General features: G+C 40.4%; 1 protein-coding gene across 3 annotated transcripts in view; it reads left to right on the top strand.

Moving 5' to 3' along the window:
- The window catches only part of slc24a4b (solute carrier family 24 member 4b), a 39,290-nt gene extending 15,602 nt beyond the window's left edge, over positions 1 to 23,688 (top strand). Inside the window, exons 3-17 of one of the 3 annotated variants that reach the window (XM_039781675.1) lie at positions 3,080 to 3,156; positions 5,873 to 5,947; positions 6,044 to 6,128; positions 6,299 to 6,402; positions 7,171 to 7,245; positions 7,338 to 7,363; positions 7,920 to 7,973; positions 11,998 to 12,152; positions 15,303 to 15,472; positions 15,770 to 15,911; positions 16,545 to 16,711; positions 17,267 to 17,381; positions 19,516 to 19,628; positions 19,764 to 19,829; positions 20,258 to 23,688. In XM_039781675.1, the coding sequence (XP_039637609.1) occupies positions 3,080 to 3,156; positions 5,873 to 5,947; positions 6,044 to 6,128; positions 6,299 to 6,402; positions 7,171 to 7,245; positions 7,338 to 7,363; positions 7,920 to 7,973; positions 11,998 to 12,152; positions 15,303 to 15,472; positions 15,770 to 15,911; positions 16,545 to 16,711; positions 17,267 to 17,381; positions 19,516 to 19,628; positions 19,764 to 19,829; positions 20,258 to 20,407 (1,574 nt within the window). In that variant the 3' untranslated portion in view covers positions 20,408 to 23,688. The remainder of the gene's footprint in view (positions 1 to 3,079; positions 3,157 to 5,872; positions 5,948 to 6,043; positions 6,129 to 6,298; positions 6,403 to 7,170; positions 7,246 to 7,337; positions 7,364 to 7,919; positions 7,974 to 11,997; positions 12,153 to 15,302; positions 15,473 to 15,769; positions 15,912 to 16,544; positions 16,712 to 17,266; positions 17,382 to 19,515; positions 19,629 to 19,763; positions 19,830 to 20,257) is intronic. The other 2 variants (XM_039781677.1, XM_039781676.1) reach the window with 2 other exon arrangements.
- The last annotated feature ends 180 nt before the right edge of the window (positions 23,689 to 23,868 follow it).

The raw sequence follows: 23,868 nt of genomic DNA, 5'->3' as shown, positions 1-23,868 counted from the left end.
CCAACCTGATTCGTTTTCCATGGTTTTTATGTGTTTGTTTTTTTCAGACGCTTGACCGGCAACATTTAGCAGCTAGAATAATGTATGGTTATGGGGCTGTTTGTCCATGATGTATCAGTAGGAGTTTAGCCGGCCGACTGTATTGGCATCAGTTTGTTTTCAGTCACCTCTCTGAGGACACGGCTGACAAATCCTGTAATTGATTGTGCCTTTGCTTGAGGCAGTCGGCTTTCCGACACGTTTCATTCAGCACATAAACCTGTCAGAAATTAAATGAGCTAAAGCTGCCTGCCACAGTCAGTGTTGCTGTAAGATACCAATGTCAGCCAGGTGTTCTCCAGTTTCTCAATAAATTTTAAGGTCATAATGCATTACTCATACTTTCATATTATTATTATTTTGTCCTCTAAACGGATGCATTTACCATGTCATGAAGGCGGCCTTAGTGCTGCAGAGAGACACCAAAACTCTTAGAAGTCAAGGCCGGATTAGCTTGTGTCCAACAGAAACAAAGCAAAGGGCCACAACACAAAGCAATGGCAGTGCTACCTCTGGTAAAGATAATGTGTTGGATGACATATGGATATATAAATTGTACCACATTTCCATATATGTGATGTAACTGACTGAAATCCAGGAGGCATGCAGTTGATTAAGTGGCTTGGGCTACTGTACATACTGTGGAGTGTTTTGATTTGCCTGTGCAGTGTTCCAAACGCTGCGCTGATTCACTCATGTGTGCACACCATCGAATATCATAAAAACAGGCAACGGTGAGGTTAGGACAGATGCCGTGAGAAGTCTCAGGTGAGCACTGTTCCACTTCACTAGTCCATATGTGACGAGGGCCCCAAAACTCGCCTTTATTTTCAGTTGGAACCAGCATTATTCTGCTAGCTCGATCTACTGCATTTTCTTTTCACGTCATTTTGTTTTATTTGTATTTTTTCAAAAGTACTATGCATCAGTAACACGTACCGCAAAGCAGTCCCAGCTATTATTTTTTTGGGCTTTTATTGCCTTTATTGGGCCGGACAGCTTAAGACAGGAATGTGGGGGAGAGAGGGGGATGTCATGCAGCAAAGGGTCACGGGTCGGAATTGTACCCGGGCCACTGCGGTAAGGACTGGGCATTGGTACATTGGGCGCACGTTTAACCAGGTGAGTAAATAAATATTTTATGTATTTTTTTTTATTTATTTTTTTTACAATTGAGCACACGCTTCTAAATATAAATGACATTGAAACGTTCTATTATTGATGGCCATTACCAAAGGCAAAATTCAATGTAGACAGATAGGGCAGGCAGCAGCAATGCTTTATGTGCACACCACACACTTGTAAGCCGCACCAGTTCAGCGAGGTAGCTGTCACGCACAGGTAGAGTAGGCGTGTGGGCCGGTGTCGTAAAGGGGAAGCAGCGCTCGGCTCAGCCTGCTAGGGAAGCCGCTCATATACAACGCTCAGTGCAGCCAGAGAAACGTGCACAACCGGTGGCAACAAAGCCAACTACCTGTACAATGTTTGTTACGGTTTATTTTCATTTGTGAAGCTCTGGAGCTGCACACCTGTTTTAGCTGTTCCACCCTCTCTGCAGGAACACGTTTCACACAAACGACAAACTCAAGAACACCAACACAGAATGCAACCTTGTTTGTTCTAACAGGAACCGACTATGTTACATGCTGCTTGAATCTAATTTATCACTTTGGCACTTTTGAATGTGATGGCTGACATGTAAAAACATGATAAAACAGTGGATGTCATGAATGCAGAGCTCACCTTTTTAAAAATATTTCCTGTTTCACAGGATGAGCACCTCTTCACTATAGGCATTTTCAAAGCTTGCGAAATGAAAATCTGATCTATGACAATCCCCTCCCTGCTGTTTGAATAAACCCATTGTAATCCATGTACAGGTTTATGATACAAAGACTCTCGCTATACATTATTTTCTTTGATGTCTTGCACAATGCGAGGCTTGCCCTGTAGAGTAAAATTCGTACTTAGTAATAATTCTACATAACTTTATTGCTTATTATGCAAGCATAACTTTAAGTTGCATATGAAAGTACTCTAACACTGTTAGTATATGAAGTATTGCTGTGGGCTTGGTGGTTCAGCTGAAACCCGTTTTCATACGAGGGGTTGTACCATAGACATTAACCCAGGTCGATAAAATGTTTGCAGGAATTATAACTGTAGCTTAGAGATAGCTGTAGCTTGTGTAAGCATCATGCTAGTTATGTTGCAGGCCTGTTACAAGGAGAGACGAGATGTGAGCCTGCAGCTCGGGCCCAACAGGAACAGGTCGCACAGAGGCCGTTTACCACAGATGCCGGGTCCCGTCACGGAGACGGCCAGCTTCTGTCTCCAGCCAGGTGCACTGTGGAGCGGTTGCGTTTCCAGAGATGTGAGCCGTATGGTGGTACCATGATCCCACTGTGTTCCAGCTGGAGCTCTGGATGATGGATGATGAGTCCTCAGCATGGGAGACGTTTCTGCCTGCTTGCTTTCAATACTGTATGACTTCAGACTCTTAATATAGCGTAAGCTTTTACATCCGTTTTTAAGGAGGAGCTGTGATGTTTGACTATTTTTCTACCATGAATAGGTATGAAGTCATTGGTTGCAGAGTTGTGTGAAATACTGCAGACTGAAGATGATTTTCAAAAAGTGTTTGGAGCCATTTCAGTCCTTTTTGAAAATTCAAAGCCCTTGATGTTGTTTCTGAGTTTCCAGCTCTTTTTATTTTTTGGATTATGATCACAGGCTGATTTCAGTTTGCATTTGACCCTTTCTGGCTGTGGTGCCCTGGTTTTAGGTATGAAAGACATTTTTGCTGTATTAGATAATCCATTGGGAAGAGATGGAACAAGAAGAAGGAATGACACTCTCAGGTACCATGACCATACTAATTCAGTGTAAGCCTGCTGAACCAACAGGGCACCCCAGCCCTGCTCCTTTGAGGCTGACACCCATCATGACGTCACACGGTCCTCTCAGGGTGGGTTGGAGACATGTACCTCCCTGTCATGCTGCTGATGTGTGGTGACCGTGACATTTCCTCTCTCCTCAGCAATACACGAGTTCCCCACTGACCTTTTCACCACTGATGAACGTAAAAGTGGGGCCATTGTGCTCCACATCGTGGCGGTAAGAGGACTTTTTTTATTTATTTATTTTTTTAGCTGCTGCACCTGCATCTCCCATCACATCGGTCACCAGCCAACACTTTCAGTAGAGCTCAGCTTGTTGCAGATGGATTTAGAAGCTTTTCACTTAGCAGCCTAACTGCTTGTTTTTAGCTTTTAAAGCCTGGGAAGTAAGGTTGGAGCTATGGTAGCAGTTTTCTGCTTAGCCAGATTGTAAACTTGCCACATAGGGGCTTTTTAATGCTCAAATGACTATACACTTCATCATATCAAAATCAGCATACACCCATGTTTGTGCAAAAAGAACTCTGAGACGTGAGGAAGATATACGTACAGGGGAAGAAGGAAAAATGGGTAGAACAGTTTAGTAGTACATTAAGCGTGCAGGTTCACGTCTTTGGTAAAGCATATCTGTGCTGAGAAAGACCATGGGATACAGCTGAAAGCTCTGGGAATAGCTAGCGCCTTTAGAATATTTTATCACATATCTCCTAAATTATTGCAGCCAAGGCGCAACCAAATGTTAATGGGCTTGTAATACAGTAAACAAAAAAGGCCCACAGTAGTTACAAATCAGCACAATATGCAGCAGATTAAAATCAGATGATGTAAACAATTAGCCTTACAGTAATTTGAATGTATTGAATGGAACATGAGAAACTACAAGACGTCATTCGTTTCATTTTACGGTTCAATGTCGTTAACTGGTGATGTCTCTCAAAGGAGAACTTAACTCCGTAGTGTGCGTGTGTAGAAAGCTTCATAAATATTGTAGTGCTACTCTTGAGATTGTATTTTTAGTCAGTTTAAATTTAAGAATGATTCATTAGAACAATGCTGAGGCGCAGGATAGGATATAAGGACAGCCAAACCTCCATCCTCCATTATTTATATTGTGTGAGCTGCTTCTCCACATGGAACTCCATAATTGTCTACATTTAATCATGCTAAGCTCCACTGACTGGACATAGAGACCTAAAGCTGCCTGTGGGGTTCAATGGAGTTTTTCCAGTAGGCCTATTGTTCAGCAGGAGGTATTGCTCTTCATGCTGGATTTAACTGGCTTTTAAAGTTTTCTTTGAGTCAAATGCAACTTGGGGCTGTAGTCAGGATTTTAGAAATACTGAGGTCATGAGCACCCCCGCCCTCCTAACACACTCCCCATCCCCACAGAAATCTTTGACCAGAAAACCATTCGTTTTTTCCTTTCCTATGCATGAAATTCTGTTTAAAGCCTTCTCCACACTGTGGTAGAAATGCTGAAACTTTTTAATAATGTATTATTTTGTTGGATTCTAGAATAGGTTCACAATTTATAAAAGTTGGCCCTAAAGCTAGTCTTTTTACACTTTCCCGCCACTGCAGCTCAGCAAGGGAACACAGAGGGAATTTTATACGAAGAAGACATAATATTGAGAGATACAAGCTGGATTTGTCTCTCTCTCAAACTGCTGAGAGAGTACAGTACCTTTTTTAATATTAGGCCTGTGGATTTTTTCCCTTTACATTTGAAGCAAATTAGGAAGAGAACTTCTGAAAGAGGAGGAGGAATGACTTCATCAAGCAAAACCTGTTTCAGAGTTCATATGGGCACCTAAAAAAATTGCAAACCTATCCTTTTTAAAAGTAGTCAAATTTAAACATCAAATAAATACTAGAGGTTTATAAAACACACCATGTTTGTTTAGAAAATAAAAAATAAAAAAAATCAGAGGACTTGCCCTCATTGTTATAGCTCCAGCCTTGAACACACCCTGTATCTTTTGACCTTTTTTTGACTTGACATATTTACTGACATGATAATGAGAGCCAGTATGAGCAGAGGTGTGACAACTGTAATACTTTGCCTATATGGCATGGTTAAGCCCTTCTCACCACCGATTACATTAGCACAAAGATCCCTGTCGTGGAAACTTTTAAAAAGAAGCAGCTCTATCTAATTCTTTCTAAACCTTTTTTTGTTTGGTGTTGTGTTCTGCCCAATTTTTGGTTTCACTTGTGAGAGTAGAGAAACATCTTTATGACCAGATTCTTCAGATATGATCAAAACTAAGATTTGAGCTGCAATCCAGTATACTGCGTACATTTTGTTGAATGCCCCCAGCTGTTTGTTCCACACGGAAATATAAGTTATTAATGTCCAGGCTTCACTGCTGAAGAGTAAAATAAAATGTGTGTTGGGGAGGTCTGATCATACTGCGGTCCTGCACTGCCCCCTGTGGATAGCATAGAGCAGAGCACCGCTGCTGGGGTTGCCGGGCCATGATGATGTCACAGCTGATCTATAATTTATAGATCTGGCCTCAGCTACTGAAATAGGCTGTGTCCTCCCACACCCCTCCTCTTACAATTTGAAAATCTACAGTATCTGGCAGAATAGTTGCAAGAGAAAACTGCTTGTTGCTGAATTAACACTTGAATTTATTGCAGGCCCTATTTTAAGTGTGCTGTGCTTTGAGATTCCCCTTCATCCGTACTTTAGCTGGAGAATACCTTGCTCTGCCAAGGCTCTATAACCTCAGCTAATTTCTGCTGATTAAGGATGTATCTACACAGGGGCACACACCCTCTCTTGCCCTTGTCTGTCTCTCTCTCTCTCTCTCACACACACACACACACACACACACACACACACACACACACACACACACACACACACACACACACACACACACACACACACACACAAAACTTAACTCTGCTGGTTCCGTCTCTAGGCACTCTACATGTTCCTGGCCCTAGCCATAACATGTGATGAATACTTTGTGACATCGCTGGAGAAGATCTGTGAGGTACTTGGGAGTTGTAGCCCTATAAGTTTCATTGTCAAAGGTCCCACAATGCTGGTTTGTCTGTGTAAAGTACACATATTTGCTTTATTTCTGCAGAAACTTGATCTGAGTGAAGATGTTGCAGGAGCCACCTTCATGGCAGCTGGCAGCTCTGCACCAGAGCTTTTTGCATCTGTCATTGGTAGAGACACACACACACACACACACACACACACACACACACACACACACACACACACACACACACACACACACACACACACACACACACACACACACACACACTCTCAGACATTTCCAGATGGTTGGTGTCACCGCTGATTCTGATTGGCTGCTTCTCTCCGTGTGCAGGTGTCTTCATCACCCACGGTGATGTGGGGGTGGGGACCATCGTTGGCTCAGCGGTCTTCAACATCCTTTGCATCATTGGTGTCTGCGGGATCTTTGCTGGACAGGTGTGTGTGTGTGTGTGTGTGTGTGTTTGTGTGTTAGAGGGAGTGGCTTGCTGCATAATTCTGTTATTTATAGACTGCAGAACAGCACATGTGTGGCAGAAGTTTTTTGCTGAGGGGAAACAAAGCCATCTGCATCGGTTAGCTTTCTCAGAACTGGTTTTAGTATAAATGGAGAACTGAACTCTGGAGGCGTGAACGGAACATAAATCTTTGTTTCTTCTTTAAGCTAAATTTGCATATCAAAGGTATAATATGCCGTGTTATCCTAAAAAACAATGTAAAGAATAATACAAAAGTAATCCCTCTCAATCATCACTTATGACCAGGGCCACACAGAATCTGCAGAGGCAGTGTTAACACATCCCCACCACAAGCAGAAAAACAGTCTGCTAAATTCCGCAGATTCTCATTCTGCATCACTAGAAGTATGCATTTTTAGAGACCCTGCCCTCTGCCTGTATTTTCTTATTTTTCTGTGTGCGGGACGTTTATGGGCGTCGGCAAAGTGGCTTTGGGCCCCACGTGGGTGTGTAACATTTATATATCTAGCTTGCTCGACCACTACGCTTTCTCTCTCTTTTTCTGGCTCTGAGCCGGGCCAACTTTGAACGCTGTTTTTATTTACAGTAAGCCTTACTCACTAAATATCAAACCTTAAGTGCATTGGTTAATACCATCAGTATCAATGAAAATGCTTCACATAACTCTTGGACATAGGTACAGTTAAAGAAAATATCTAAAATATGACTTTGCACTTTTCCCAATCAGGTGGTGATTTTGACCTGGTGGGCAGTCTTCAGGGATTCCTTCTACTACATCCTGTCTGTTTTGGCTTTAATTGCAGTAAGTCGGACCATATGCATTAACTAATTAACACAAGCTGTAATTTTCTCCTTTTTGAAAGTTGTTTTGAAATATTTCCCTTAATTTTTCAGTTCATCTACGACGGCAAGATAGTTTGGTAAGTTATTTATCTAGTTAAGCTTTACATGTGTCCACATTTTAAAACAATATGTAACTTTTGAAAGCAGTAATACACAATTTGCACCTCTAATGATTGTAAAACTAAATTTATAACCAATAAAACACCTTTTAATTAATCCTACACATTCAATGATTTTGATGCTGCAGCCTTACCTGGTCTGGTATGACGATTAGCTTATAGTGGCTAATGTTAGCAAACTTTAGATAAATATTGCACTAAGTGACATTACTGATTTAGGCTTTACGTTACACTACAATTGACCTTTTATCCTGTAATCATTACTTGTGGCGCCAGTGGTTGTTCGGCAAAAGTTACTTAGTCTCACTTTAAAGTTTTTAAATTCCAGGTTTTCGAACTTAATTGATTTCACTTGTAGTAACACTGAATAATGGTTGTAGCAGGTAGCTAGAAGATCTGAAAATATTCATCTAAGCTAAAAGATCCTGGATATTCCATTTTTTTCTTCCTAAGGTGTGGTTACTTGAATTCATTGTCACTTTATCATTCATCCTGTATTTGTTTTCCTCATCAGGTGGGAGAGTTTGATACTGGTGGTCATGTATGCAGGATACATCCTTGTCATGAAGTGAGTTCTGCTCATTTTTAAATCTTTTTGTTTGATTAATCAGTCAAGCTGACTGATAACACACTACCGCTGCAACAGCCTGAGTGTGTGCGTGGGGAGAGATGCTTAAACTGCGGCCCACTAATGCACTACACCTGTGGGCTGATAAGTATAACCATAATGAGTGTACTCAGTAGTTTCACAAGAGAAGGGTGGGTTTCCAGCTGGAGGGGAGTGTCTCATTAATTTCCCTTTACCCAGAAGATTCAGCTCAAGAGCCTTCTGGTGGAAAGATTTTTATGATGCAATTTCACACAGTTGGGACACAATTTTACAGTTTCTCATTTGTGGGTCTTTGACAATTATATTATATTTCAAAACTAATGTTTTTCAATATTTATATCTATCTATCTATATATATATATATATATATATATATATATATATATATATATATATATATATATATATATATATAATAAAAATATGGCATGCTGTTTAGGAAATTATTATTTATGTTAAGTTTGAATATATTGAATGAAAGTCTGAATATATTGAATGATCCTTGCATATATTGAATGAAAGTCTGAATTGAATGAAAGTCTGACTATATTGAATGAAAGTCTGAATATATTGAATGACGCCTGAATATATTGAATGAATGTCTGAATATATTGAATAAAAGTCTGAATATATTGAATGGAAGTCCGAATATATTGAATGACCTTGAATCTATTGAATGAACGTCAGAATATATTGAATTAACGTCAGAATATATTGAATGAATGTCTGAATATATTGAATGAAAGGCGTGTTGAGTGAGCCTGATGAAAGGGACCTGCCTGACCAGAGAGGTTCCTTTCATTCGGTCTTACATGATGAAAAAGTGAATAAACTTCTTCATTGGGAGAACGGTACTGGATACGGTTACCGTGACTAGTGTTTTGGCCAATACATGCATTCGCCAGTGTGTTAATAATCTCTTCATTGCTTATAATTGCTGACACTAGATTTCTTGCGGAGTCGCTCATAGTGTCACACTTCGGTTAAGATTAATCACAATGAAAACGCAAGATGGCGGCAGACAAGGATGTCAGATTCCATTTCAACTTTCAGTCAATATATTCAGACTTTCATTCAATATGTTCAGACTTTCATTCAATATATTCAAACTTTACATATATAATTAGAGAGAGAGAGAGAGCGAGAGAGAGAGAGAGAGATCATCTTGACAATTTCTTGTGTTTAGTGGTTTAATTTTAGATAAATAATTCTAAATCAGATCATTTCATAAATAATTTGAGATGTATTTTATTACGTATATATACATGCTTGAATCCATAACTGTTGCAAAGTAATTTGCTTCCTTGCTCCAAATGTTACAGATAACCAGATAAGAAATCGTCTGGCACATAACAGCTGTGAATGCACAAGTTATTGTTTTTACACTTCAGTTTTGTACGAATTTAACAAACGACAGGAGAAGTTAATTCCTACGTTTTTGAGGTGCTGGTAGGGGGATTTTGTTACCTTCAGACAGAGCCATGCTAGCTTTACTCTAGGGCTTCGCGCCTGGGTTTTCAATTTTGTTTAACATTATTTTATGACTGTTAAACCAAGATGCTTCAAAAATAAAATGCCTGACCACATCTGCTTCATACTGTATGAAAGGATTCTCCTACAGTTTATGAAATACCTGCAGCATCTACAGACCGCAGGACTAATATGTTCCACAGCCTCTGAGAAAAGTTGCACCAGAGCCATTCCCCACGGTCTATATTCACCTTTACACAGCCCTTTTGCCCTATGCGCTGCTGCACACACATGAACTAAAATAGAAGGTGCGCATGAATATACCCACACAGTAGAGCTGTAATCAGGCCTTAAAAGTTGGGACCGACAAGGCCCGAACCCGACAGAATTCGGCCCGAGCCTGACAAGTACATTTTGATTGACAGCTTTTTTTTATATATACAGGCACACATGATACAAACAAAAAAGACAGTAAACCAGACAATTAAACACAATAAAACAAATAATAAAAACCTCCTCAGCATCCATTTTTGCGCTAATCGAAACGCGTCACATGACTGCTCATTTACTGCGCAACCCGGAGTGCAAGCCCTAGCCCGGCTCGAGTCCGTGTAAAATGATAGAAATTAAGACCGAATCCGTCAGGACGGGTCCCGTCGGGTTCGGGCAAAGATCTTCAGCTCTGCCACGCAGTGCGTTTAGACCTACCACTATGTGCTTGGCATTTTCTAATTCAAATTTCAACTGAGGGTGCAATACATGCTTATGCGCCCTTGTAGACACCCCCCCTCCCGAACAGCCCTTCTGGAATCTATTGTATTTGAGCCTTTTGTTTGAATTATAGAAGGATCAGAATGGGTTTCTTTGTAGTCAATTGTTTGGGGTACAAAACATTTGATCACAATCTGCCTCGAAAATGTCTCGTCTTCGGTCTCTTTTAATCCGTCACCTTTCAGCTTGGATGAGATGTCTGTTTGCATTAAATACAGACTTCATCTAATATGCCATATTTGTGTTTTTTTATAGTCATAACTGCATAATGCCAACCCACGTCGTCCTGTGCCGCTGTCTCTGTCCAGCTGGTAATCTGTTCTACACTCAGCAGCAGCTTGCTCTCTCCCTGCCATAAGAGTTTAATCTTTCTCCTCTGCAGTGGCTAAGAGCACAGGCTTAATCGGATCACTCCTCCTTTCTCATTTGGAGGAAAAAAGTGCTTACTGTAGGATGTGCTGTCATATGTCTCCCCTCTCCCAAAAATATCCGCTGACCATTTTGGCTGTTATCGTCAAAATGGAGTAAAGTGGGATTTATATAGCCTTGCACTGAGGTGACCTTCCAAGGCTTGGCTGTGGTTTCTATTTATTTATTTATTTTGCTGCTCAAATAGCACACATACTGCCAATTGTGAAAACAGATGACAACATAGTGAGAAATGCAATGACACAAAATGTAAAAAAAATAAAAATAAAATCTCTAATGCTTTTGAATCTTAAATTGAACATTTGGGCCCAAAACTGACAAAATGTAGCCTCATTAGAAACAGACACCCTGCTTTTATCTTCATAACATTATCTCCACCTTCAGTTGCAAACTTGTCTTCATCAAGGACCACCAATAGAAAATGTCTTTTCTCAAGCTAAACTAAAAACTTCTAAATGGCATTAGCTAGCTAACTTTGTTAGTATTTGCTTGGCAGCTAAAATGTCATAGCCACTGTTTATACTGTGATGCTGCAGAACAGCAACATTCATTGTTAGTTGAAGCTATAACGTTCAAAATATAAAGCTCTGTATTTGTTTGTACACTTACTTACGTATTTATACGTATTCTCTTTTACATCCTTTGGGCTCCATACTTTACAATCTGTACAAATATAGCAAACTATCCTGAAACCCTTAATTCAGATAAGGAAAACTTAAAAAAACGTAAAATCAAATGTAGAATTAAGCTAATGGCACTGAATTATTGCTTGCAAACCATAAAAAAACAAGAAAGTTTTAGTTTTGAATGTTAGCCTTTTGAAGGTGTAGAACCTCTGAAAAGGACAGAGCAGCTCTTGTGATGTTGCCAGTGTTATTTGCACACATTTGGATCAAAGGGAGCAGCATTGTGTTGAGTACTTGTGATCCATTGTATGTAATGGCATTCAAATGGTCTTATGAAAGCCTTGATTGGCTTGTGGGAACCCTTTTTCCTTCTTTTCCATTATTACGCAGAATGGCATATTCAGCAATTGTTTTGTGTAGAGTGCTGGTGCTGGTTTTTAGAAAGTAGGCTACCTTAACTGTAAATTGATTCTATAGAAGTATGGAGAGTAAACATGTTATTTTGGCTAATTAATACATATATTTCTTGTTTGGAGCCTTTCATCTGAAGTTCATAAACCCTATTTGCAAATGGGAATCTTGACACTGTATTATGCTTTGTCTTGTTTATTTCTTTCCCTTTTGGACTCTGGGCTAAATTATTTCAGTATCTCTAATTTAGGGATTATGTTCCATCTGTTTACTAGATTCAACACCAGCATGCAGAGATTTTTCATGGGGTCGAAGTCGAAAAAGAACGTGGCCAATGGTAACGCTGCGGCCAGCAGTGAGATGGAGGATGGTAATACTAGTTATGACTATGTTTGGGATGATGACCCGTCATCACCTCTGCTCTCATCAGGTAAGGTTAATCAGACAGGCTGGGTACCCAAGACTATTCTCTGCCAGGAAATGAATCAGATGATGAAATGGAATTATATTAGACGATTTAAATTGATTCTCTGGAAGATTGTGGTTATTTCCTTCTGTTAGAGGGTCTGTGGCTCTAACCTTTGCTCTTTTCTGCTGAACTAACTTGAATTCTTTCATATTATACTGTATTCTGCTGAAATTTACTCAAAACAATAGCTTGACATTTTGGGAAATATGCTGATTTGCTTCCTTGCTCCAAACGTAACCGATAAGAAATTTAACAGCTGTGAAGGCACAAGTTATTGTTTGTACATTTCAGTTTTTGTACGATTTTAACAATCGACAGGAGGAGTTAATTCGTGAGCTTTTGAGCTGCTGGTAGAGGGATTTTGTTACCTTCGATGAGAGCCATGCTAGCTTTTTCTCCTAGTCTTAATGCTATGCTAAGCTAACCGGCTGCTGTGCTTGTAGGCAGATTTGGGCACCTTTTAGACTGAGCCAGGCTGGCAGTTTTCCCCTGTTCCCCTGTTTCTTCTTATGCGACAGTATGCTAAGCTAACCATCTGCTGGCTGCTTTATATTCAGCGAAGAGACATGAGAGTGGTATTAATCTTCAACTCTTTGCAAGAAAGCAAATAAACACATTTTCCCAAAGTGTCAAAATCTTTCAACCATGATTGTGCAGAACCACACTTTGGAATTTCTTCCAAAGATCAAGAAACCTTCAGTCCTTTGACCTCATGAACTGCACTACCCAAAGGGAGACGGTTTTGTCAAATTTCAGCCCTTTTTTCTTTTTCCTGTGGAAAGATCTATATGTTCCTCCATTAATTTTCTCTGCCCGCTAAATCCTTTCCTGGGTGATAAGCAAGCTTATCTGAGCATACATGGGGGAGCTAAATGAAATGCTCTTGTTAAAAATGGGAACAGCATAATGAAGATCTTCTTTAATCTTCCTTCGGTAATGCAGTTTGATGTCAGGGGACTTTGTTGTCTTGGGTTTCAAACTTAATTAAAAAAAACTACTGGAAAAATTTGCCTTTTCAAAATAACATCTTTATTTCCTCATAGCCACTGTTCTCCACTTCTTCCTTTACTGCCTTTGACCTTTCAGAAGCATCTAATCAGTGACATTTAACCCCTCTAAGAGATTTAACACTTCCCACTTTGGCTGCATCAGTGTTAACATGCCTGTCTGTTTAGCCTTACTAAACTTATTCTTGCTTACTGTCAACAGTGTTGTGCTGCTGTGTGCCAAAACTTTGTGCTTGCATACTACTTTTCTTCTGCCGGTCTCTGGGGCGTAGACCCACTCACTCCTGAAGTGGTAATGAATTTCACAAGAGGAAATGTTTATGCCAGCTCTGTTTACACAGTTAATTTATGTGTGTTCTTCCATGCATAATAAGTCAAATTAAGGCAGAGTTAAACTAATAAGTGTACTGTAGAACTTTTTTTATTCCCCATACACTGCATCTTATAGCTAACTGTGAGTACAGCGCAAACGAGGAGTTATAGGACGCGAAAAAACATTAAAAGTAGACTTGGCTGTGTGTTTAATGTCAGACACCTGCATAACAGTTTGAGATAGCTCAAAGATGCCAGAGGTTACATCTTTCACGTCATTTTGAAATCAATCCTGGTCGACCCATAAATATTCTCTACTGGTAGGCAAACTTCAAAGCTGCAGCACGCAATTTTGGGAAAGCTATTTGAAGTTCAGTAACCAAAAATCCAGTGATGTCAGTAACCACACTCAAAGTTAACTCAGCGGGTGTGTGATGTTTTATACCTCGGGATATGCGGAAGGGAAAGGGTTCAAAGTTGGTCCATTGGGGGGATCCCAAGGATTTGAAACTCCTCTTTTCCTTCATGATATGAGGATAGAGTGAAGTAAAAGAAGGAAGAAATCATTAGGGTCCGTTAATCAAAAATCATCTAGTTTTGACAGAGTAGTAGATTAATTAATACCATCGTTACTGAATTTGCTCAAGCACAAAAAAAGTATTTTAGCCAAGTTTTTTTTAATGGCAGATATGCAGTCTTATGCATATATATATATATATATATATATATATATATATATATATATATATATATATATATATATATATATATATATATATATATATATATATATATATATATATAATGCAGGTTTATGTAGTCTTAACTACTGTTCACATCGCTACTGTCCAGAAAACCACGTATAACATATCAACCAAATAATTAGTGTTCATTTATGGGTTGAGAACATTCTTCTAGGTCTTCTTGCTAACTAAACTACTTACAAACCCATAAGATTAGCGTAAAACTGCATCGTCACAATTGACATTTTGTAGATACAGGGTTTTTACGTGACATAGATGACATGTTACATGCTCTAAGTCATCCTATTTGCAGCCAATTTGAACCGAACTCACTATTTTACGAGATGGAAGAGACTGGAATTATAATGCTCCAATCCTGCATATGATGATCCCTTACAATTTGTTTCCTGGAAAGATGACAAAAAACATACTACCAAGAATCCCTTTCCTCATCTCTGTTGAGGCAACAAGCAACATGAAGGCACAAAATGTCTAGGTCGCTTAGATAAGATGAGGGAGTGGAGCGAAAGGAGGAATGATTTTTCGAGCTTTAGAAATCACCCCAACTTGTCAAGACGAGGCATTCGCACTGTTGTTTAGGGGACGTTGTTGCTCTGAAGTTTTGATTTGTGTAATCATTGGAGGCATCTTCCCACACTCGGCTTACATCGGGATTTTTAGGGCAATGGGAATGGTGCGTGTTGACATAAAAATTTCGTTACTGTACTGTTATGCTACAGGCTACAAAATGACACTACACACATGTATAGTATCTCTCGATGGCTTTTAAGTTTTAATTAGTCTTAAGTTTTTTAGAATGCTCCCACAGGGTGCAAGTTTTCAAGAACAGTTTCCGGTTAATAAGGTATTAAGTACATACACTTGAATGAAACAAATAAAATTAATGAAACCTGTGTGTGTGTGTATGTGTGTGTGTGTGTGTGTGTGTGTGTGTGTGTTTTCATGTCTGGTAGGTTGATGCAGTTTGTTCATTCATTCAATAACTAGTTTTACTTTATATATTTGTATTATATCCTTCCGCCCCTCAGTCAAGCCCACCAAGGCTTACAGTCGTGGATCAGTGGTGATGGTGGACGAGATCATGAACGACAGCCCTTCGAAGTTCAGGTTTCCAGAAGCTGGCCTCCGTGTCATGGTCACCAGCCATTTTGGACCCAAGACCCGTCTGCGCATGGCCAGTCGCCTCATCATTACAGAGGTACAGCTGGGCGTTGTTGCCCCAGTAGTAGGATTCAGCTGCTATTGCTTAATGTAAAGAGTTTCTTTTGAGGGTATACTATTTTTCAGCTTTTGTTTTATCTGAATTTAGTTCCAAAGACAATTTTAATTCACCAAAGGGTCTCCTTATCTCACTCCCACTGTGTACATGCATTTGTGTTTTTCATTTATGACCACAGAAACAAAAATGCATAAGAGATATTGCGGTAGCGCAGCAGTCCGGGTAGCAGCGTGTCTGCTCATGTGCTCTTAGACTTAGTTTCTTTTTTTCTGAAAGCGCCAGAAGTTGGTCCAAGCTGCCAATGGAGTGGAGACACAAGTGATTGACGGGAAGGTAGAAATCGAGAATGGAAACGTGCCAGAGGACAAACCCACCGAGGCGCCGGAAAACGATACAATCTCGCCGTTTCATGTTCCAAGTATGTGATTCATGTATTTACTCGATGAACGTGTGTAATTTGGCAGACATGGATGGATTCTTTAGAGGGTAAAAAGGATATATAAATATTTTTTTGTGTATATCCTTTGACATTTCACACATTTATAAATCAAATTTATTTCCTCCTGTACTGCTTCTTTTTTTTTTTAAATAAACAATGCATAACTTTCTGCTTCAGTAGATATTAATGTCCTCAATCAAATTAGTCAGTGGCTTCATAAAAAATAAATGTAAGAAGAATGTGTATGTTGTTGGCACTTACAAAAGACAGAGGACCGTATGTCTGCTTAGAAAGACATTAGCAGTCCAGTTGCTGGAAAGAATAGATTCACATAATCGATGAGGGGGAAACCAGATTCGATTATACTTTTTAAAGTGAGGTTTGTGGGAAATGTGATCTGAACACTGCCACTGACATCAGAAAGAGGCTACGGTTCATTGTGATCATAACATTTGTTGACAGTAATTATGAAAATTACAACATAGTGTGTTTTGAAAAACCCACGTCTGGAAACCTTTTTAAGATGATAGCATTTTGTACTTATCGTAGGGGCGATACCTATTTGTATGCTAATCTCTTGTGCTAATTGCACGTGCTGTATTCCTGCTGCAGAGGGAATTGGAAGCAAGTTGAAGTGGCTGATATCGTGGCCTCTTCTCCTGTTACTGTTCTTTACCGTCCCCAACTGTGCCAAACCTCGCTGGGAGAAATTCTTCATGGCCTCCTTCATCCTTTCCACTGTCTGGATTGCAGTCTTCTCCTACTTGATGGTCTGGATGGTGAGTGTAATGTTTGTGTGGAAGGCAAGAACTTTATAGATTTTCAGAGTGAGGCATTTGCCAGGACACTACTTTTACTGAGTCTATTAGTGCTGAAATGTGTTGTAAATTGAATATCTTTGGGGTTTGAAGTGTTGGTGGACAAAAGAAGAAGAAAAAAAAAATGTAAATCTTCATCAAGGGCTAGATTATTGCGATGGACATTGTTTTCCACTTCCTGACAATTTATTGTAAAAGTTGACACTTTAAATGCCTTCTGCAAAATTGTATTGCTCTCTAAATTGAATGCTTGTTAATTAAAAATGAATTGGCACAGGTGCAAGGGAACTGGATTCACATAAATTGTAGTGTTGCTGTCAAATTAGTCCCATCATTGTGTAATCTGATCATCACTGACAACGTGGTGGATGTAAATGCATTAGATGTGGTGTGTTGTGACATTTGCAGCTAAGTAAGGGAGCATTAACAATGGACATTTGGTGTGAAGGTTCACATGCTTTTTCTCATACAGAGAAGGCTATTTTTGAGCCCTGACTCTCATTACATTTCTCTCAGGTGACTGTAATCGGGTTCACTCTTGGAATCCCTGATGTCATCATGGGCATCACTTTCCTGGCAGCAGGCACCAGCGTCCCAGACTGCATAGCCAGTCTCATTGTGGCTCGGCAAGGTATACCTTTCCTTCTGAACCATTTTTAGATTGATTTATTATGCAGTGGACAGCCAGACGTTGATGTTGCGCGTTAATCATTTTATATCCCTAGTCCACCAGGACTTTTGTGGTTGTGGTTTTTTTTAAGTGCGTAGACAGAAATTGGATAGAGAAATGTATCTAATCTCAGTATACATTGTAAGCAATCTACAGTGCCTTGCGAAAGTATTCGGCCCCCTTGAACTTTTCGACCTTTTGCCACATTTCAGGCCTCAAACATAAAGATATAAAACTGTAATTTTTTGTGAAGAATCAACAACAAGTGGGACACAATCATGAAGTGGAACGAAATTTATTGGATATTTCAAACCTTTTAAACAAATAAAAAACTGAAATATTGGGCGTGCAAAATTATTCAGCCCCCTTAAGTTAATACTGTGTGCGCCACCTTTTGCTACGATTACAGCTGTAAGTTGCTTGGGGTATGTCTCTATCAGTTTTGCACATCGGAGACTGACATTTTTGGCCAATTCCCTCCTTGCAAAACAGCTCGAGCTCAGTGAGGTTGGATGGAGAGCGTTTGTGAACAGCAGTTTTCAGTTCTTTCCACAGATTCTCGATTGGATTCAGGTCTGGACTTTGACTTGGCCATTCTAACACCTGGATATGTTTATTTGTGAACCATTCCATTGTAGATTTTGCTTTATGTTTTGGATCATTGTCTTGTTGGAAGACAAATCTCCGTCCCAGTCTCAGGTCTTTTGCAGACTCCATCAGGTTTTCTTCCAGAATGGTCCTGTATTTGGCTCCATCCATCTTCCCATCAATTTTAACCATCTTCCCTGTCCCTGCTGAAGAAAAGCAGGCCCAAACCATGATGCTGCCACCACCATGTTTGACAGTGGGGATGGTGTGTTCAGGGGTATGAGCTGTGTTGGTTTTACCCCATTTTTCAACTTTATTAATTTTTTACATGGCTTGTTACAAAAAAAATTTTATTTTTTTTTAAAAAAAAAAAATTTTTTTTTTCTTTTAATAAATGGATATGCTTTCTTCTTGCCACTCTTCCATAAAGGCGAGATTTGTGCAGTATACGACTGATTGTTGTCCTATGGACAGAGTCTCCCACCTCAGCTGTAGATCTCTGCAGTTCATCCAGAGTGATCATGGGCCTCTTGGCTGCATCTCTGATCAGTCTTCTCATTGTATGAGCTGAAAGTTTAGAGGGACGGCCGGGTCTTCGTAGATTTGTAGTGGTCTGATACTCCTTCCATTTCAATATTATCGCTTGCACAGTGCTCCTTGGGATGTTTAAAGCTTGGGAAATCTTTTTGTATCCAAATCCGGCTTTAAACTTCTCCACAACAGTATCTCGGACCTGCCTGGTGTGTTCCTTGTTCTTCATGATGCTCTCTGCGCTTTACACGGACCTCTGAGACTATCACAGAGCAGGTGCATTTATACGGAGACTTGATTACACACAGCTGGATTCTATTTATCCTCATTAGTCATTTAGGTCAACATTGGATCATTCAGAGATCCTCACTGAACTTCTGGAGAGTTTGCTGCACTGAAAGTAAAGGGGCTGAATAATTTTGCACGCCCACTTTTTCAGTTTTTTATTTGTTAAAAAAGTTTGAAATAGCCAATGAATTTCGTTCCACTTCATAATTGGGACCCACTTGTTGTTGATTCTTCACAAAAAATTACAGTTTTATATCTTTATGTTTGAGGCCTGAAATGTGGCAAAAGGTCGAAACGTTCAAGGGGGCCGAATACTTTCGCAAGGCACTGTACATGCAGTTGGAGTTAATATGCAGCTGGAGCTATAATTGCTCAAACTTGTGTTAGTATTTACAAGTCAAATACTTAAGAGTAGTGTCCAGAAATGAGTTTGTCTGCTACATCCATAAGATAAGATTTGAACAAGTAGCAATTAAGCTCAGAAACGAGATAATTGTGTTGAGTTGTTTAAAGACAGTGTATATTACAGTGTAGCCCTGCATCACTACCTGCAGCTGAATAAGATTAGGGCCCTTTTTAAATATCAGAAAGTACAGAACAGCAAAACCTTCAACTGGAAAGAAAAAGGTTTATTTTTTTTAAGGTTTCTTAAGGTCTCGACGAAAAACGTTCATTGGTTTTGTTGCAGGTTTGGGAGACATGGCGGTGTCCAACACTATTGGCAGTAATGTGTTTGATATTCTCGTGGGACTCGGGGTTCCCTGGGCGATACAGACCATGTGTGTGAGCTATGGATCAGAGGTAAGGAGCTCGTTTACTTTACAAGAACTCAGACAGTCGTGCGAGTGCGTAGAACAACCAAAAACCTCTGATGTTGAATGAAAAGGTTGAAGAGCCGCTGGTGAATTGTTGATGCCTCCGTGTTGTGTGTTGCAGGTGATGATTAACAGTCGGGGCCTGGTGTACTCTGTGGTGCTGCTGCTGGGCTCTGTGGCCCTTACGGTAAGCAATAGCTAATGATGTTTTTACTCTACACTGGTCAAACGTGTTGATGACACAGAGGAAGATAACCTGGTTACGGTACGTGTTTAAAAGTAAAAAATACATAAGCACATATAGAAATAATCTATAAATAGCATCCCTGTTTGGCTACTCTCATCGCTAACTGATGCGCTGCTATGCAATAGTGACTGAGCCAATTGTGTGATTGGTTCATCAAAATGTTAAAAATCAGTGTTGTGAATGATCCTCTGGTAATGCAACTTAAGTTGGAGCATAGCAGCATCTGCAAAGTCGCTCTGATGTATTTGTGTGTGTGTGTGTGTGTGTGTGTGTGTGTGTGTGTGTGTGTGTGTGTGTGTGTGTGTGTGTGTTGTGTGTGTGTGTGTGTGTGTGTGTGTGTGTGTGTGTGTGTGTGTGTGTGTGCGCAGGTGCTGGGGATCCACCTGAATAAATGGAGGCTGGATGTGAAGCTGGGCGTGTACGTCCTGGTGTTGTACGCCATCTTCCTCTGCTTTTCCGTCATGATTGAATACAACGTATTCACCTTCGTCAACCTGCCCATGTGCATGGAGGAGTAAAGCACAGCAGCATGGCTCGGATACCAAAACCTCAACGCTCCAATAGCAACCCCAAAATCGTATCTTTTTTTTTTCTTTTTCAATAATACTGGACCTATCTGCAGACTCTTTTTTTTTTTTTTTTTTTTTTTTTTTTTTCCTTCTGCTCTTTCTTGTAATCCTTTTAGTCCCAAATATGAGTATCATTTCCTCAAGAGGCAGTACACGCACTAAGAGTGGGCTCCATTCTATGTCTCTAATTTGTCCTCTTGTCACACAGTGCCGGTCCTTAATTCCCATTATTTCGGGCATTGCCTGTTATTGCAGTAAAGTCTTTAGTTCCTCTGTGCGCCTGTTAACTTTCTACCCATCTAGCATGCCTTTTAGATGTCGGGGATCTCCAAAATCATAAGTGCCCCTGTTGATAGTTGGTGTGTATTTTCACTGTTTTCACACTGTAGATTTCCACACATCATTTCCAAAGCCTTTCCACAAACCAAACCAGTGTCTGTAAAGAAGAAGAAAACACCCTTTGATTCTAACCAAAACCATCACATAGAGATGACTTCCCTTGAACTTATTCCTAAAAGAATTACAGTTACCCCAGCACCCAAAGATAAAAAAAAATGCACTCCTTTTTTCCTCTCGACCCCATGGAGGAGGGCCTTGTCCTTGGCAGCTCCCCTCCTCCAGTCTGGACCGTCTCCCCTGGCATGGCCTTTGGCATCAGGGAGCAGATACTGTTAGCGCTTCACTTCAGTCACCCTACGCAACAATTCTCAACCCTCATCTGCTTGATCAAATCTGCTTTGTTTTCAAAAAAAAAAAAAAGAAGACGTTTTGTCGGGACACTTTGTGTCAAGATGTATCACCGTCCAGATCAGATGACTCTGAGGGTGTTACGCATATGCAACACTGCACAATGTAAACTTGTAAACACTTTTGTTTTTGTATTTATTTTTTCAAACCAAGGTTTTGTCTAGTATGAAATAAGGAGGAGAACTTGTTGCAAATATAGGACATTGCCTGTTTTTCACTGAAACAAATTGCACATGGAAATGCTTTTCTTGCTTTGTGCTGTAAGGAGATTTGACCACTCAGAGAGGTATCTGGCTGGTGCTGGCAGACTCCCCCCCCCCCCCAGCATTATGTTCATTCAGCGATGGGTCAGTCCACTTTTCCCTCTGCACAACTTCAGAAAAAAACCTGTCTCCCGATCTGTGGGATGCATTGGATTTTTGTCATCGTCGGGTGACTTGTTGTCATCTTGAGACAGCAGCAGCATGGAGGTCGTTTTAAAACAAATGCAACCAGACGGTTCACAACACTGACTGTCTGCTATAACACCCTCTGGCCAGTAGGGGGTACCGCAGCCCCTCTACCCAGGGCGGGGTTGCCAACCACATCAGGGAAACTCGGAGATGGACAACTCCAGGAGATGGTGGTGGTCTCTTGATTTTGAGTTACATGTAGATATTGCACTTTAATGGCCGTCCTCTCATTCTAAATCAACTAGTGCTTCCTTCTATGCGTGTGTATTTTCTCTCTGTGTGTGTGTGTGTGTGTGTGTGTGTGTGTGTGTGTGTGTGTGTGTGTGTGTGTGTGTGTGTGTGTGTGTGTGTGTGTGTGTGTGTGTGTGTGTGTGTGTGTGTGTGTGTGTGTTCAGTATGGGCCCACGCTACGTTTCCCACACTGGGCTTTCAACTCTCGACAGACTGGAAACTCTTAACACCATGAGCACATCCGCCTCTGTCTGCAGTGCATGCTGGGACATTAAACGCAGCTCCTCCACAGCACAGCAAAAAGGCTGAGGGCTTCTGGGCATCTCCATGGACACCGCCCGACCCACTTTACAAAAATCGGCAGCTACGAGCACCACTGCAATCCAGACATTTTGACATCATGCAAAAATGCCTGTGAGGAGTCCGTAAGTGAGGTGCAGAGACTAAAAAGCGTGTGCGGAGTGTTAAAAATATTCCTCTGCCAGACAGTTGGCAGCAGGCACTTGTATATGCAATCTCAATTTGAAGAATTCTTTGTGACAGAAGGCCCCTGCAAGGTTGCCATATAAAGACGGGGGATCCCGTGGAGATGTGACGTCGGTTTGTCTAGTATTTGATGTGTGAGCTCACAGGTGTGTGTGTTTGTGACAGCTAATAAACTGAGCCCAAAGGATGGATGGTTTCTGGAACAGTGGCTTTGAGGGAACTCTCTCCTCCCGTTTTTCCTCTTTCTGCACTCGAGTTCCCTCTTGCACAAGGGCATTAACTCTCCACCAACCCAAGCAGAAGGAGCAGAGGGGCAGCAGGGACTGCATGGATGGATAGTTTTCCTCCGCCGTCCTGGGACGTTGTCACTTTTTAAATAACCTAGATGAGAGCAGACTTTAAGGAATTAAAAAAAAAAAAAGTTGGACATCCTTAAGCTGCTACTCTATCAGGGTTCAAATGGGTTTGTTTACTGGACAGAGGTGACCACACAGGGCCTACAGACGTATCCACACACCTACTAACTGCTTGTACACCACCCTCTCTCCCCCTCAACCCTTTCAGTGGGTCTTCTGAACATACAGGACCTACTTTTTTGATGCTTTTTGTGGGGAAGGCACATCTGTACTGTACTTGAGTTGATTCAGAATGTGCAGTGTTAGGTTTTTTTTTTTTTTTCATATTTTAGTTGTTGCTCTGTGTGGTCATGTCCCGGTTGCCAGCTTTGATTGGTAACACCCACAGGCGGGGAAAAAAACTGCTCCTCTTTTTTGTCCTCATCTTGCCACACAGCGTACGTTCTCACCGGCTGTCTAACTCGCATCTTTGTTACCAAGTCACTTTTTTTAAAGAGGAAAAAAATGAGTAGAATTCCAATGCCATACATGTCGTATCTCTGCAGAAATCCAGATTGTATGGAAATCCTGTGTACAAAATAAGCGCACACACTTTAGAACAAACCCGTTAGAAATGGCAAATGAACACAAGAGAGGACCGGTATGTATTTCTTGATTGAATGCGACCTGATGCACTGTGAGCTCAATGTGACGTGGGAGTTGTTTGTCAAGAATAATAATTGATTAAAAAAATATTTAATGTATAGTAATTATAAAACATAACTGAGGACATCTGTATAACTTATATGAATGTATTGTCTTGCTATAGGCCTACTGGACATATCCAATCAATGCATTTTACTGTAAAGCAATAATGTGAAGAAAAAAAATAAAATGGCAAATAATTCCTGTACATTTGTCTCATAAGTTCTTGGATTGTTTGTGAAACAAAAATTAAATGAAGCCATTTGTACATGTATCTGCTACTTGTACTGTTTTGTTTTTCACAGCATGTACCTATGTTTGAAAATTATTTAAAGGATATTTAGACTCTACCCCATGTTTTGGATAAAATCAGTGGTGGAAGTATACTGTACTTACGTATTTTCATTTGATGCTACTTTTTTCTCTAAAATGTACTTTGTTAGTCCACTAAATG

Source organism: Perca fluviatilis, chromosome 18 (genome assembly GCF_010015445.1).
Source record: "Perca fluviatilis chromosome 18, GENO_Pfluv_1.0, whole genome shotgun sequence".
Classification (NCBI taxonomy): Eukaryota; Metazoa; Chordata; class Actinopteri; order Perciformes; family Percidae; genus Perca; species Perca fluviatilis.
The sequence above is the reverse complement of the archived record's forward strand: the minus strand, read 5'-3'. Positions and strand labels throughout refer to the sequence as shown.